At 40.3% G+C, this 13,405-nt stretch overlaps 1 protein-coding gene across 16 annotated transcripts in view; it reads right to left on the reverse strand.

Annotated features, from left to right (window-relative positions):
* NEDD4L (NEDD4 like E3 ubiquitin protein ligase) overlaps nucleotides 1–13,405 on the reverse strand; it is a 356,789-nt gene that overhangs the window by 132,965 nt on the left and 210,419 nt on the right. For 10 of the 16 annotated variants that reach the window (XM_077135363.1, XM_077135365.1, XM_077135374.1 and 7 more), the window contains one exon: nucleotides 11,158–11,211. In XM_077135363.1, the coding sequence (XP_076991478.1) occupies nucleotides 11,158–11,211 (54 nt within the window). Of the gene's footprint in view, nucleotides 1–6,657; nucleotides 8,421–10,088; nucleotides 10,234–11,157; nucleotides 11,212–13,405 lie in introns of those variants that run through there. The other 6 variants (XM_077135361.1, XM_077135359.1, XM_077135370.1 and 3 more) reach the window with 5 other exon arrangements.

Consider the following 13,405-nt stretch of genomic DNA (forward strand, 5'->3'; position numbering starts at 1 on the left):
AAGTGTCAGACCAGTCTACAGTTCTAAAATGATCAGGGTATAAAAAGCAGGCTTCTTGAAATCCAATCTACTCCATCCTCCATCCTGAAACTTAAACTTCCTGTTAAACGTGGTGATGCCTAGAGACCACCAGTGTGTCCACGCAGGAATCAAGCCCAAAGCTGGCAGGAGATCAGCCTCTGGCTTCCAGGCCCACTTACATCAGGCCACCTGTTGCACTTGGTGATTCGTTTACATGCCACCATATCTCAGCTTGACCAAGTAAGCCCCAGCGAAGCAATAAATATGAGATTCAAAAGGGAAAATCCATTTAGAACATAAAGCTTTCATGATACACATGATATCAAGCTTATTTTTTGATAATCTCTCAATAATCTCCATTTGCCCAGAAATCCACAGACATTCTGCAAAATATGTTTTAACTACTATTTTCAACACACTCCATCCTTTTAGGCCTTTTTAATTTTCTGACCAGAGCAGTGTATACAAAGTAGGTGGATTGTGGTATTCTTAGCCCTCTCTCTTTTGCAGGACATGGATTATTATGTTGCTTGGTACAAAAGAAGGGAACTAGATTGTGACAGACAGGTTACTAAACCTCTGAATAATCTGAGCCAATTCTTGGATGGGGTTTCCCAAGCTTTTTTGGGTATATACAGAGGAATCTTTGGGTATTCATGCATTTGACCAGCAGTTTCAACCCCATCTATGAATTTCCTGCTTTTGCTTTTTCCCATTACTACAAATGTCTCAGCAGTATAATTAAGAATTAAAAAGGTAAATGCATTTGGGGCAACTAACCTATCTCGGCAGTAATAATATGCAGTTATTTTAATTAAAAAAATGTATTTGGTTTTTAAAATTGAAATGTGGTATTACCATTTAGATTAGCCTCAATTAGTTTAAAATAATCAAATATATAGAAATAGCAGTTATTAAATTTTAAGATAATTTTTAGAGGAAATAAATTTCTTCTGGTACTATGAACTTTATTGTAGAGATAATGATTTTCTTATTAATATGTACTATAAAACTGGAGATTGATTTCAAGGCCCAGAAACTGGGCCTCGAGGCTTAGTCAAGAGAAGCAGCTGCAGCACAAAAATGCAAACCTCTAAAAGGTGAAATCCAGTTAAGGCATATCACTGAATACTGCCCTCATTTGTAATCCCACAATGTGGAAATTTCACAGAAATAACATTATACTGCTTCTCATAGGCTCCGACTTATAATGAAGAAAAGTAAATCTAACCACTGGAAACATTAGAGCAGAATGACGTGGTAAAAATATTATATGCCTGAAATGCTGGCAAAAAGAAATGCTTTACAGTTAAAAAATTCAATACAGCAAATATAGTTAACAGTCCTTTGCTGCAATGCATAGATCATGAATCAATTCTGTTCTTTTCAAGGGCTGCCTCATCACAGGGCACTGTAGTACAGCCTACCTAAGGGAGGGATATCTGGGAAAGATGAGATGACAGCAGAAAGGACAAATCTAATTATTGAACATTTCCAGATATGCTGTAAATTCATGTTGCCCTTGTGTTCAATGCCAGGATGGATCAAAAACTGATTATTCAGTTAACCTCATTGCCTTCCCAAGGGAAAGGACTAGGTATTAGAGAGACTTGGTTAAGAAGGAAGAAAACCAACATGGACACAAATCAGGTACTTCCAACTACACTGCCTCATTTAAACCTCACTGCCAACCTGTGAACTGGGCATCTATATTTCCATTTTTTACCGAAGAGGGAGAAGTCTCAGAGAGGGAGCCTAGCTACTGCACCACAGGTGGGTCCTGTGGGTCCCCAAAACCATTTCCTCTCTCCTTTATGTCAGCAGCGTTGCAAGGTATTAAATGGTATTGCCATCTCTACACTTGGCTGCAAGAATGTCACACAGTAGGGAGCATTAAGCTGCTTTTTGGCTTAACACATTCATTTTAATTGGGCAAAAGATACATATTTTTAAAGACCCATTATATATACAGGAAATTGTATCACAGTACACTGATAATCACGCTTAATGACAAGCATGGTTCATCTGAAGTGAAATAACTATTTCACATGCTAGTTGGGAAGACAAGTGAGACAATGCCTCTGAAATGGGATAGTTATATGTAGAATCCAGTAAGAAACCAAATCAATGAAAGCATTACCACTTTCTTATTCATTACAATTTTGTTGCATGTTTTTTTTTAAACGATGGGGTGTCTTATACATTTGACATTCATAGAATTGTTTTACAGTAAAAAAGAAACACCAACAAATACTAATGTTAAAACTTTAGAAAAGTAAAACCATCTTCTCTAAAAAGAGATACAAAAATTCCTCCACATAAATGATAAAGTCCTTTACTGTTCAGTAAAATGAACTTTTAATCACAAAAGATCACTACAACATGGAATCTTGAACAGGGTGTGTGTTCTTGTTGGTCTGCCCAGGGTAATGTCACGCCCCAATATATCCCAGAGTAATTCGGGCACTGAATAAAAAAAAAAAAGTATGTGCAAAGTCCCCTTGGGGGGCCAGGGAGAAAGGAGGAAATATTCAACTTCCCCATTTGGAGAATTCCTGATATTCTTACAAGCAGTGGGGACAATCAAACCAATAGACTGAGCCCTCAATCTTGGGGTTTGCCCCTATGAAACTTATTCATGCAAAGGAGAGGCTAAGCCTACTGATAATTATGCCTAAGAATCACCCCCAGAGAATCTTTTGTTGCTCAGATGTGGCCTCTCTCTCTCTAAGCCAACTCAGCAAACTCATTGTCCTCCCCACCATGACTCAGGAGTGTAAATCTCCCTGGCAATGTGGGACAGGACTCCAGGGATAAGCCAAGACCCAGCATCATGGGATTGAGAAAGTCTTCTTGACCAAAAGAGGGAAGAGAGAAATGAGACACAATAAAGTTTCAACAGCTGAGAGATTTCAAGCAGAGTGAGACGTTATCCTGGAGATTATTCTTATGCATTATATAGATATTCCTTTTTAGTTTATGGTATAGTGGAGTGGCTAGAGAGGAGTACTTGAAGCTGTTGAGCTGTGTTCCAGTAGCCTTGATTCTTGAAAATGACTGTATAAAGATATAACATTTACAATGTGACTGTGTAATTGTGAAAACCTTGTGTCTGATGCTCCTTTTATCCAGGAGCATCAAGGTTATGGGCAGATGAGTAAAAAAATATGGATAATGAATAAATAATAGGGGGGATAAGGGGTAATATAAATTGGGTAGATGGAAACACTAGTGGGCAATGAGAGGGAGGGGTAAGGGGATGCGATTGAATGGGTTTTAAATTTTTTTTCTCTCTATTTCTTTTTCTGGAGTGACGTAAATGTTTTAAAAGTGATCATGGTGATGAATACACAACTATATGATGATATTGTGAGCTACTGATGTACATTACATATGGAAAGTATGTGTGTGAAGATTTGTTAATAAAAATATTAGAAGAAAAAAAGATCATTAAACTACTTCTGTAAGCTGTATGTCCATTGAGAGGGCACAGATAGAAAAGTTCAGAGAACCTGTGACAGAAATAGGGAAGAAAGCATTCCCTTCCCTAACAGTAATAGTAGTAGGGGCTAGAATTCACATTTTTGACCCCCATGGTCCCTCCTCCCTCTGTTTATGTTATGAACTCTGTGTCAGCAAGAAACTGAGATAGTCCCTGAAACTTTCCAAATAGCTAGTATCAGGTTATATACACCACGGCCCTTAGCAAACACTTAATGATATTAATGGGATTAGAAAACTGGCTTCTCAAGCTTGTAAAATACACTGCCTACCAGTTATTATATGCACAAAACTGTGTTGCAAGGAAGCACAAAAGGTGATAAATCCCACTTTCTCAGAATAATTCTAAAGCAGCTAAGAGACTCATAATCAAATCAAATAACCCAAAAATGACTCTCATAAAACAAAATCATTCACTGAATGACTACTAGTTATGCCACAAACGGAGCTGCTATGTTCTAAGGCTGCTAAAATATTATAACTGATGACCAGAAGAATCAATTCTCCTTTACTGAGTGAGTTAGACTGGGAGGAAGAAGTACTACCCCAAAGGTTTACCTATTATTTTTTCGAAGAATCTAGCTGGTTTACATTTTTGGGAGTCATGTTGCATTTTAGATTTAGTCATCGCTGGATGTTTGGGAGGCACAGACAGATAAAAGTACTAAACAACTTAACCTTGTAATAAGGTCTGAGGCACAGCTCATGAAATATGAGCACATTTGTAAAAGGAATCCTGAGTGGTATTCCCAAATCAAGAAAGATTTTAGACATCATTTGAATACCAGACTGTAATCAATTTTAGTTAATTTTTCACGTAAAATAATAATGAAACACCCTTCTGACCAAACCAGCAGATATTTGAAACATCAGAAAAGCTCGGTGGCAGCCAGACTGCAGACGCCCAAGTGAATGTTTTCTCTCAAGATAAATAAGGCCGCGGCAGCTGTTGCCTACACTTAAACACCCTGCCCAAATGAAACACTCATGCGCTGGCACTGTGCTGTTATGTGACCGTTCTTTTTGTCTTTCCTTCCTTCTTTTCTTTTTTTTTTTTGGTAAGAAAAGTTTTGATTGAAAAGAAAATCAGCTTCTTACCAACCATTTACTAACTTATGTATGGGTACAACAATACACATATATGAAATTGAAAACTACTATTACTAGAAATAACTTACTCTCCAAGAATAGCTCTTTACTCTAGAATTGAAATTTCCAAATTTGTAGATATTCATTTTCTACAATGTTTCCTGCAAGTTAGACTAACCCCTGTAAGGTACACATCATTTTTAGTATTTTGCACTTATTTTCTAATTACTTTAGAGACTTCAAGCAACATGGTTTCTTTTTTCTTTTTTTTATATGGTCAGGCATCGGGAATCAAACCCGGGTCTCCAGCATGGCAAGTAAGAATTGTGCCTGCTGAGCCACTGTGGCCGGCCCAATATGAGGCTTTAAATAAATCCATCTGTCCTCAGTAACTGAATAACAAAATGATTTAAGTTTTTGGTCATTTAGTTGAATGTTATAAGCTTTTAAAGAAATGCATTTTATCCATCTTTATGTGGTATGTTCTCAAAGTTCAGCCTGGGATTATTCTGCCCAATGAAACCTACAGTTGTCATGATGATACTTTATTGGGGCAGGGGTTAAAGACTACCACAGAATGAAAATGCTACTGAAATTTGCACCATTGCATAATAAAAGATATTGGTTCAAACCAAGGCAAAGCACTCAGCCATTTCCTAACAAAGGGTTAGATATAATAAAAGAAAGAGGCTTATGGAAGGAAAAAGAAAAAAAGGAAAAACAATTGTGTAAACCAAGAAAAATATAATATTTACATTTAGCACCTGATTATAATGTGAAACAGTTGAAAGCAATGATGGAGCTGTGATAAAGTTCACTCGAATGGCAAAAAAACATTTCTGAACACAAAGCAGTGAAAGATGATACAATTCTAGAATAACAGCCACCCACTTTGAAAACTGGCAATTCACAAGAGAAATCCAAGCAGAAAAGAAAGTCCCCTAGATATTTCATAATCATATCTTCAGACTGATAATCACATGACATTCAGGGGTAAAGATTCAATTCAATATACAAAGAGCTTGTTCTTTAAGAAAGCACTCAATGGCTAGTGACTCCTAGTAAAAGAAACCTGATTTAAACTTTCCATCTCACTATAAACTACACAAGTGCAAAGTCATCACATGCCTGGAGTCAGCAGCTATCTTTCGGTACTCCATTTCACTGAAAGGAAGAGAATAAGAACACACAAGTAGGAAAGTCCAAAATCTGTCTAGGGAGTCTGTTTCCACAGCTGGAGACAGGGCACTTACTAATCTATATACAGCATCCCTGGCTTAGAGACTCAAGTGGGCAGAGTTAAGTTCCACAGGCATGCAACCAGGTCATTAACGGGGCCCTATCACCGTTCGCCTTTTCCTGGGTTCATAAGTCCACCTACTTCAAAAACACACTTCTCACTGTCCAACAAGTGCGACTACCCTTGTTTAGCATTACTTCATGGGACCAGAAACAAAGAAAATGAATTACATAAGAAAAACTAACACCACTACCCCCACCCTGCCCCTGCAAAACAAAAAGTCCTTTAGGAAGACCCAAACTTTGAGCACACTATTTTAATTAGGAGACTAAACCCAAGTATTGTGCTATATCCACTACCTTTATTAGAACTATTTGTAAAGGACATGTTGTCCTAGGCTATCTTGGCAAGCAACTTTTAAAATGTGTTTCCAACATGAACATGTTGAGGCACTGGCTTGCGTTTTGGCAGATGAATTCAAAGTAATAAATTCTTAAAATTTTTTTATCCGGAAGGAAAAAAAAAAAAGGGTGTTTTGTTTGAATTTTCAAAACAGAGCTCTTGACTTTGAAGGCGTACACAAACAAGATTTTCTGAAATGCTCACTGGTTTCATGGATCTCTACCAACCAATGGAGCACAAATCATCGTCACGGAATGCAGCCAGCCATTAAGCTACAGTGGACCAAGGTGGGGAACTCCCCAAGCTGAGGACGAAGTTTATTTTAATTACACTGCGGAATAAGCTTTCTGGGTATGAATCAGCCCCTGCTGACCTACTCTCCCATGTAAACACAGCTCACTTACCGTGGCGCTTGCTACTGTCAAGCCAGGACTTTTGGCATTATCCTCCTCAGGATTCTGGAGAGTTTCTTCTGGCCCCCGAGTTACAAGAATTCTGAAATGCTGTTGCCCTGCATTTTGATCTTGCCTGATCTTAAACATACACCCTTGACCCTGTGGAGTCCTCTCTATGGAATTCGTCCTGTGGATTTCTGGAGTCATCCTGCTGCCGCGAGACATCTCGGAACGCCCCTGGTCATCTGTGGGGCTCACTCGTTCAGTTCGGGGCTGGGTGGGGTATGACGTGCTCCTCTCCAGCCGAATACGAGGGTACCTCACCAACCGATTGCCCTTCGTGCCAGTGAAACCAAAGTTGCAGTCACCACCCAGACCCAGACCACCCTGCTGGGACTGCTGCAACTGGAACACAAAGCACCGCTTCCCAGGACTACCAGAAACATCTGGAACGTGCTGCAGGGACCAGCGCCTCGGCTCAGGTACAGAGGGGCTGCTCTGTCCTTCGGACCCCAACGGCATCAGCCTCACCTGGCGCGTGTCTGCACTGGAAGCACGGTGCTGGATCCTGACCCCACCAAGGTTCAGCCCTGCAGGAGCTCCACTGCCTTCCACCCCTGGGGTGGCTGAGGGCATGGCATCCTCTTGGAGCTCTGCAGGAACTGCACAGAGCACTCGGTGGCCACAAGGACCAGTTCCATTGACCTGTTGTTCAGAGTCCCTGGATATCCTTGGAGGAGAACTCTCCGGGGTCTCTCTCTCTGAGGTTTCCTGGGAGCTGCTTTGAGACGATCTTCTCACTGGGGTGGTAAAATCCTCCCTGAAGTCCGAAAGTGTGCACAGAAGCCCGCCCTCAAGTGAGTCCGGCGGCACGCAGTCGTCGGTGTGTCCGTTCACAGCTTTGCGCTGCAGGGAGATCTGGACGGACGAGCTCCTGGTTGGACGTGCATCGATACTATTCGGCAGCTGAGGGATAAACATGGACGTACTCCGCTTGAGCGATCCCACTCCTTCTCCCAGGCCACCACCACACTCCCCTCCATTTTGGGAGAACGGGTGGGGGCTGCTTCTCCGTGGTAGAGTGTGGAATGCCATGAAGAAGTCATCGTCTCTCTCCTGGTCTAGGATCTCTGATTCGGGGGCTGTGTTGCTCCGACCAGAGCCAAAATGAAACCGAAGCCGATGGGCCATGGTGAACGGGGGGCAGGGAGGGAGAGGGAGAGCAGCAGCCACAACCCCAGCACTGCCAGACGTCAAAAACCAGAGACATCAACTCCAAGAAAAAGTGTCCCATCTGCCAAACTGTTAGCACCGCAGAACCAATAGCGGCAGATAGCAGAAATAACCCAAGTGGCCAGCGGCATTCCAGGCAGGATTGGATAAGAGCAAAAAGCTCTCATCGGCGCTGTGACAGAGGGTAGGGTGGCTGCAACCACATGACGGCCTTCTCGCCCTCCAATGCCAGCTTGTGGACTTAGTGGAGTTTTCCCCCTTCTCGCTATGATTTTTTTTAAACAAGAGCCTGAAACAGCACCTTCCCAGCTGCTGCTTTTCCATCAGAAAGGAGTGGCCCCAGCAGGGAGCTCTCGCAGCTGACTAAGGCAGCAAACACAGTCTGAGCCACGAGGCTATAAATCTGAACCACATCACATTCACAGGACGTTTCTTTTCAACTAAGCAGAGCACTCAGACTTTCTCCAGCGAATGCGAGGGACCTGGCATTAAACACACAAGCTCATATGTGGTCGTCCCCACTCCACCCCCACCATCTCCCACCAAACCTCCCTGTAAAAAAAACATGAAAAAAAATCAGGCGAAGCAAGAAAACGCACAAATATTGGATGTTAAATTTCTCTGTTATTTATAATATCATCATGTTAATATGATGGAACATAAAACAAAACATACTATAAATAAGATTACACACCCACTGAATTAGTGTCCCTTTAACACTAAATAATTAGACCATGACCCATCTACAGGAGGAGGGGCATGACTTCCAGCACTGGCAGTTGGCATGGCCCCCTCTGCTTCTACACTAACATTTTTCATTTAAAAGATATGTGTGCTTATCTTACCTATAAGATGGTCAGCACGGCAGCACCAGAGAAAAGGAAACCCAGCTGGAGAAAACACTGCCTCCCAATTGAGAGAGAGAAAACCAAAAATAAAAAGGGGGGGGGGGGGGGAGACTAAAGAGAAGTGTGCATGCAGCTTTTGTTTTAATTTAAGTTAAATACCATATAGAAGAAATGATGCCTGGAGCCGAATGCCTTCCAGAAGAGTTAGAATTAGCAATATTACCAGAGTTGCAATACTAATACAGAATTTTGCTATGTTTGCAAAGGGCTAAAAGGGACATAAGAACTAAAAGTAAAAGTGGACATTCAAAAAACTGTCACAGACTTTGTAGTTAACTTGGAAATGCTCTATGTGTTTCAAACTTACTGTTTTCCGTAATCCAGTAAGTGGGTTATTTAACAAAGAGGTTTATTTAGGAGGGGCAGAATACCAAGCTGCAACGAGTGACAAAACGTTTATTTTAAAATCTGCAAAGCATGACTTTGTCAACAGTTCTGGAGGCAAGGGTGTGGATGATTAACCCCATATTTACACACGTCCAAACCTGATTGCTAAAGATATGTGTTTTAAATGCCAAAAATGACCTTTAGGAGAGAAATGGAAGCCAGTTTGTTTAATGTTGAAACTGCCAAGTATCAGGACAGTCACGTATTGTCTTAAATGGATTAACAGCCAACAAAGACACACACACACCCCCCACCAGCACTCATTGCATAGTAACAGCACTGTAGACGGCTTAGGGAAGAGTTAGGTGTTAAATATTGTAAAATACAAATTTTCAGATAAAGCTTGTGCTTACACAGGATTTCTTAAAGATTTGTACTCAAAGCCCTTTTTGGTTTGGAAGTATAGTTTAGAACTCATGACAAGGTCAGCTCACCAACCACATTATTTTAGATAATAGAAATGGGAAATAATTTTTTTATAGAAGAAATCTGAATAATGGATTAAAACATCTGAAAAGAAGCAATTTTTCCTGAAATTTGACTCTTTCTTCACCTTGAAGAAGTGTTACTGTACCGAATAAACCTGAGAGTAAGGATTAGTCTTTGGGTGAATCTACATCTCCTGTGACTTATTTTTGTTCCCCTGAGCACTGACTCAAAGTCTTCACTGACTTGGACAGTCGGAGGTCTAAGAAAGAGGCCCAGCACACTCTCCTACTCAATTTAACAAGAATGGGAAGTGATTTAGTTCCTCAGTACTATTAAATATCACCCAAGGTACTAAGTATTGAATTCAATGCAAATCCACCAAGGAATCCACACATATTTTTAAAGGAAAGATATCAGAATGGCAGGTCGGAATGTGTCTACTTTGGAGAATATTATCACGTGCAGAAAGAAGATCAAACACACCCTAACGAAGGTGAAAGGCCTGGCTCTTCACCACCCCTGGGCTGAGAAATGGGCAACCAGCAGGCTCAGCCTCAGTGCGACCACTACTAGTTTCACTGACCGCCCAGTTTAAATGGTGTAAAGCTCCAGACCTCAGCTGTCTCACCTGCAACGACAGGGAGTCGAGCAAGTTGTTTTATAACACTGCTCCAGACCAAATATTTCATTAAAATAAAGCCACTCAAAAATCTGGTGTTTCAGTTAAATTCTGCCAAAAGGAAGGCTTATACGAACATTCCCCTAACCAGATAAGACACATAAGTTTCAGGGAAGGTATACTGATGGACCTGCGTTATAACACCACTTCTGAGAGTAAAAAATACTCTCAGGACAATGCTCAGTTTTACCATCAAAACACTTGGCTCATGGGAATCTGATGTGTATATTGTAGTTAAAGAAAACAAAACTTTCCTTAAAATCTTACCTTAAGCCAAATTTGCTTTCTAAAATTTCTATTCCAAAATGTTAATGTATATTGGTTATATGCTTCAGAAATATCTTTGGTTCTTTAAAAATACTTTCTAAGAGTCTCCCTTGAGACAGTACCATGTTTTAAAATACAGTTTAAATTTTTCTGCTAAATACAGATTCACTTTTTTGCTCTACACTGTTAATTGGATTTTTGTTTCTCCAAAGAGACCCACCTTAGAACCTCTTGAATAGGTTACAGTGTTACATTTTGGCCTGAATTTTAAAACCCTGAATGGTTTGCTTACAGGTACAGATGGCCTCTTTTCAGATCCCTGTACTCTTCTGGTGTCCCCACATTTCAGCACAAAAAATGGCCTGATGCCAGCACTGAAGACTTTCATTAATACTTACTGTGATAAAAACACATAAACTTTCTACCCTAGCAATAAGAAAATATTTGTTGGAATTATGAACTTTAAACAAAGGTGGGGCAAAAATAATCTTCTGTTTGGGCATATATACTTTCGTAAGTGCAACATAAATACAGTCTCAAAGATGTAACGCTCAAAATTCAGCTTTTAAAAACTTAAGCAAAATACAAAAGCAGTAAGTCACTTACCAATCTGTTTTCGTCAAATACTTCAAACAGGAGTCTGTGATTAGATGGATTTACCTATGAGGGACATAAACAGTATTTCAAAGATGAATAAAAATCATTCCAAAGATGAAATAAGGGATAGTAATAGAATGATATTTGAAAATGCTTCAGTTCAATTGTGTAATGGGAATACTCTTCTGGAATCCCATGTCTACTAAATCAAATTTTCCATTGTTCCTGTCTATACTTTTCTGCCCCTAATATTTAGGCACATCAGAAGAAAAGGCTCCAGGTTGTTCTTCTAACCAACCTAAGAAGGGGTAATCCCGAAGAGCTTTAAAGAGTTCCTAAAATTCCTGTGCAAAAGGCATCCCCACACCTGTGGACCAAGGCCACTCCCTCACAAAAGTCTACACAGAAATCTCTAAGGCCTAAGAACAATAATTATAGTGATGACAATAAAAATAATGAAAAAAAAAATAGTAGCAGTAGCTTATTGTGTGCTTCTTAGGCACTACTGCCTTGTGACATATCAAAGGTACTTTATCTCATCTAATCCTCACAATCCCAGGATGTGTAACTATCACATGGTCCTGGGCCCATGAGAGGGAAGCAGATCCCACTGCCTGCAGGCAGACAAACCAGGAGCTGAACCAAGTCTCACCTGCTTGTTTTCAGAGAGAGCCCAGACAAAGAAACAAAGGGAAAAAAGATATTCCCACTTTCAGTAACACAGGGCCACCATCGTCGCTACTGGGCTTCCCATGGCTTTTTGTTTCTCCCTTTGCCTTACCAAAGCCTCAGCCAAGTGACCCTTATCACCATTTGGACCCCAGTATAACTGACCAAGCACCAACCACAGATGAGGCATGGTGCCAGGTATTCTCATTTACACCATCCCACGGAAATCCTGGAAACACCGATGGAGTAAGCATGGTCTCTCCTGTGCGAGAGAGGAAGAACCAAGAGAGGAGAAAGAATGTCTCTCTCTACCCCAGCCAGTCAGCCTCTCCTGGGGAATTCACTGAAACCTACCTGGAGTTCCCAATTTGGGGCCCATCCTATGGAATGTGGACTTGCTGATTCCTATTGTCATGGGAGCCAATTCCCATAATAAATCTCATGTTATATACATACATGTTTATTTTAAAAAAAAAGAACTGAGATAGTTCTTTCCTAAGTTACTAAGGCTGTGAAGGGCAGTGCTGGAGACGCCGCCCAGGTGTTCCGTTACCAGGTTTCAGCTGCTTCCTGGGGAAACGCAATGCAGCACATCTGAGTCACAGCCTGCGTGTGCTTGGGTCCCCGAGGCTGCCTTAACCTAGTGACAGGGCAAGCAGGTGGACAGGCTGTCCCGCATCCACTTATAACCCTGTGAAGGTGGTGCTGCTGGCCGGTGAGTGCCTCCACCGGCCGGAGGACAACAGAGGTCCTCAAGAAACATTTGAGGAATGAATAAAACAAAACCTTTTTTTTAATACCCAAGATTAGCTGAAAAAAAATTCAGATGTACTAAAATTTAAATAAATGTGAGTGCAGTGTCAAACAAAAAGGTGTGTAAATAATTTGGGGTTTTACGAATGGAAAGCTACATTTGAGAGTTAACTAAGGTCCAAAGACATCTATCTCCCCCATTAGCTTTTCGGTCTTTCACAGAGTAATTTAAAATACATCTTGTAGAGACTGTACGTAGGAGTTCACCAAGTATTAAAATATCAGTGCCAAAGAGAAAAAAAGCATAAAAAATGTAATAAAATTAAATAAATAAAAATAAAATATCAGTGCCATTTTTCATTAGCTCTGAACCTAATACAAAACAGATGTGTAGAATAATCCAAGTCTGAGCACATAAAATATTATTATGATTGAAAGAAAAAAGTCAGGGCCAATCTTAAATGGACTGAATGGCAATACTGCTCTGTGGGAATCTGCACTGTTCAGAAGACCTATTCTGGAGCATTTCTAGAGGTAAAGCAAGTCTTAATATCACAGTTACATAGACATTTGAAATATCTTTTCATTTTAAAGAGAAATCTTTCCAATTAATTAGCTAAGCAGTTTAATATTTCCAAATTTTCAGTTCCAATTCCCACCCTCAAAATACAGCCACAACCACAAAAACTCACTAAGCTGAAATCTCATAATTAACTCACAAAATTCTACATATAGTTATTCCAGAAGTTAAACTTAAAACGTTAGGAAAATTTTACCTAATTTAGTGATATTTAAACACGAGGAGTAATTTTATACTATACATGTACATACGCAT

Source organism: Tamandua tetradactyla, chromosome 18, assembly GCF_023851605.1.
Source record: "Tamandua tetradactyla isolate mTamTet1 chromosome 18, mTamTet1.pri, whole genome shotgun sequence".
NCBI classification, from domain to species: domain Eukaryota; kingdom Metazoa; phylum Chordata; class Mammalia; order Pilosa; family Myrmecophagidae; genus Tamandua; species Tamandua tetradactyla.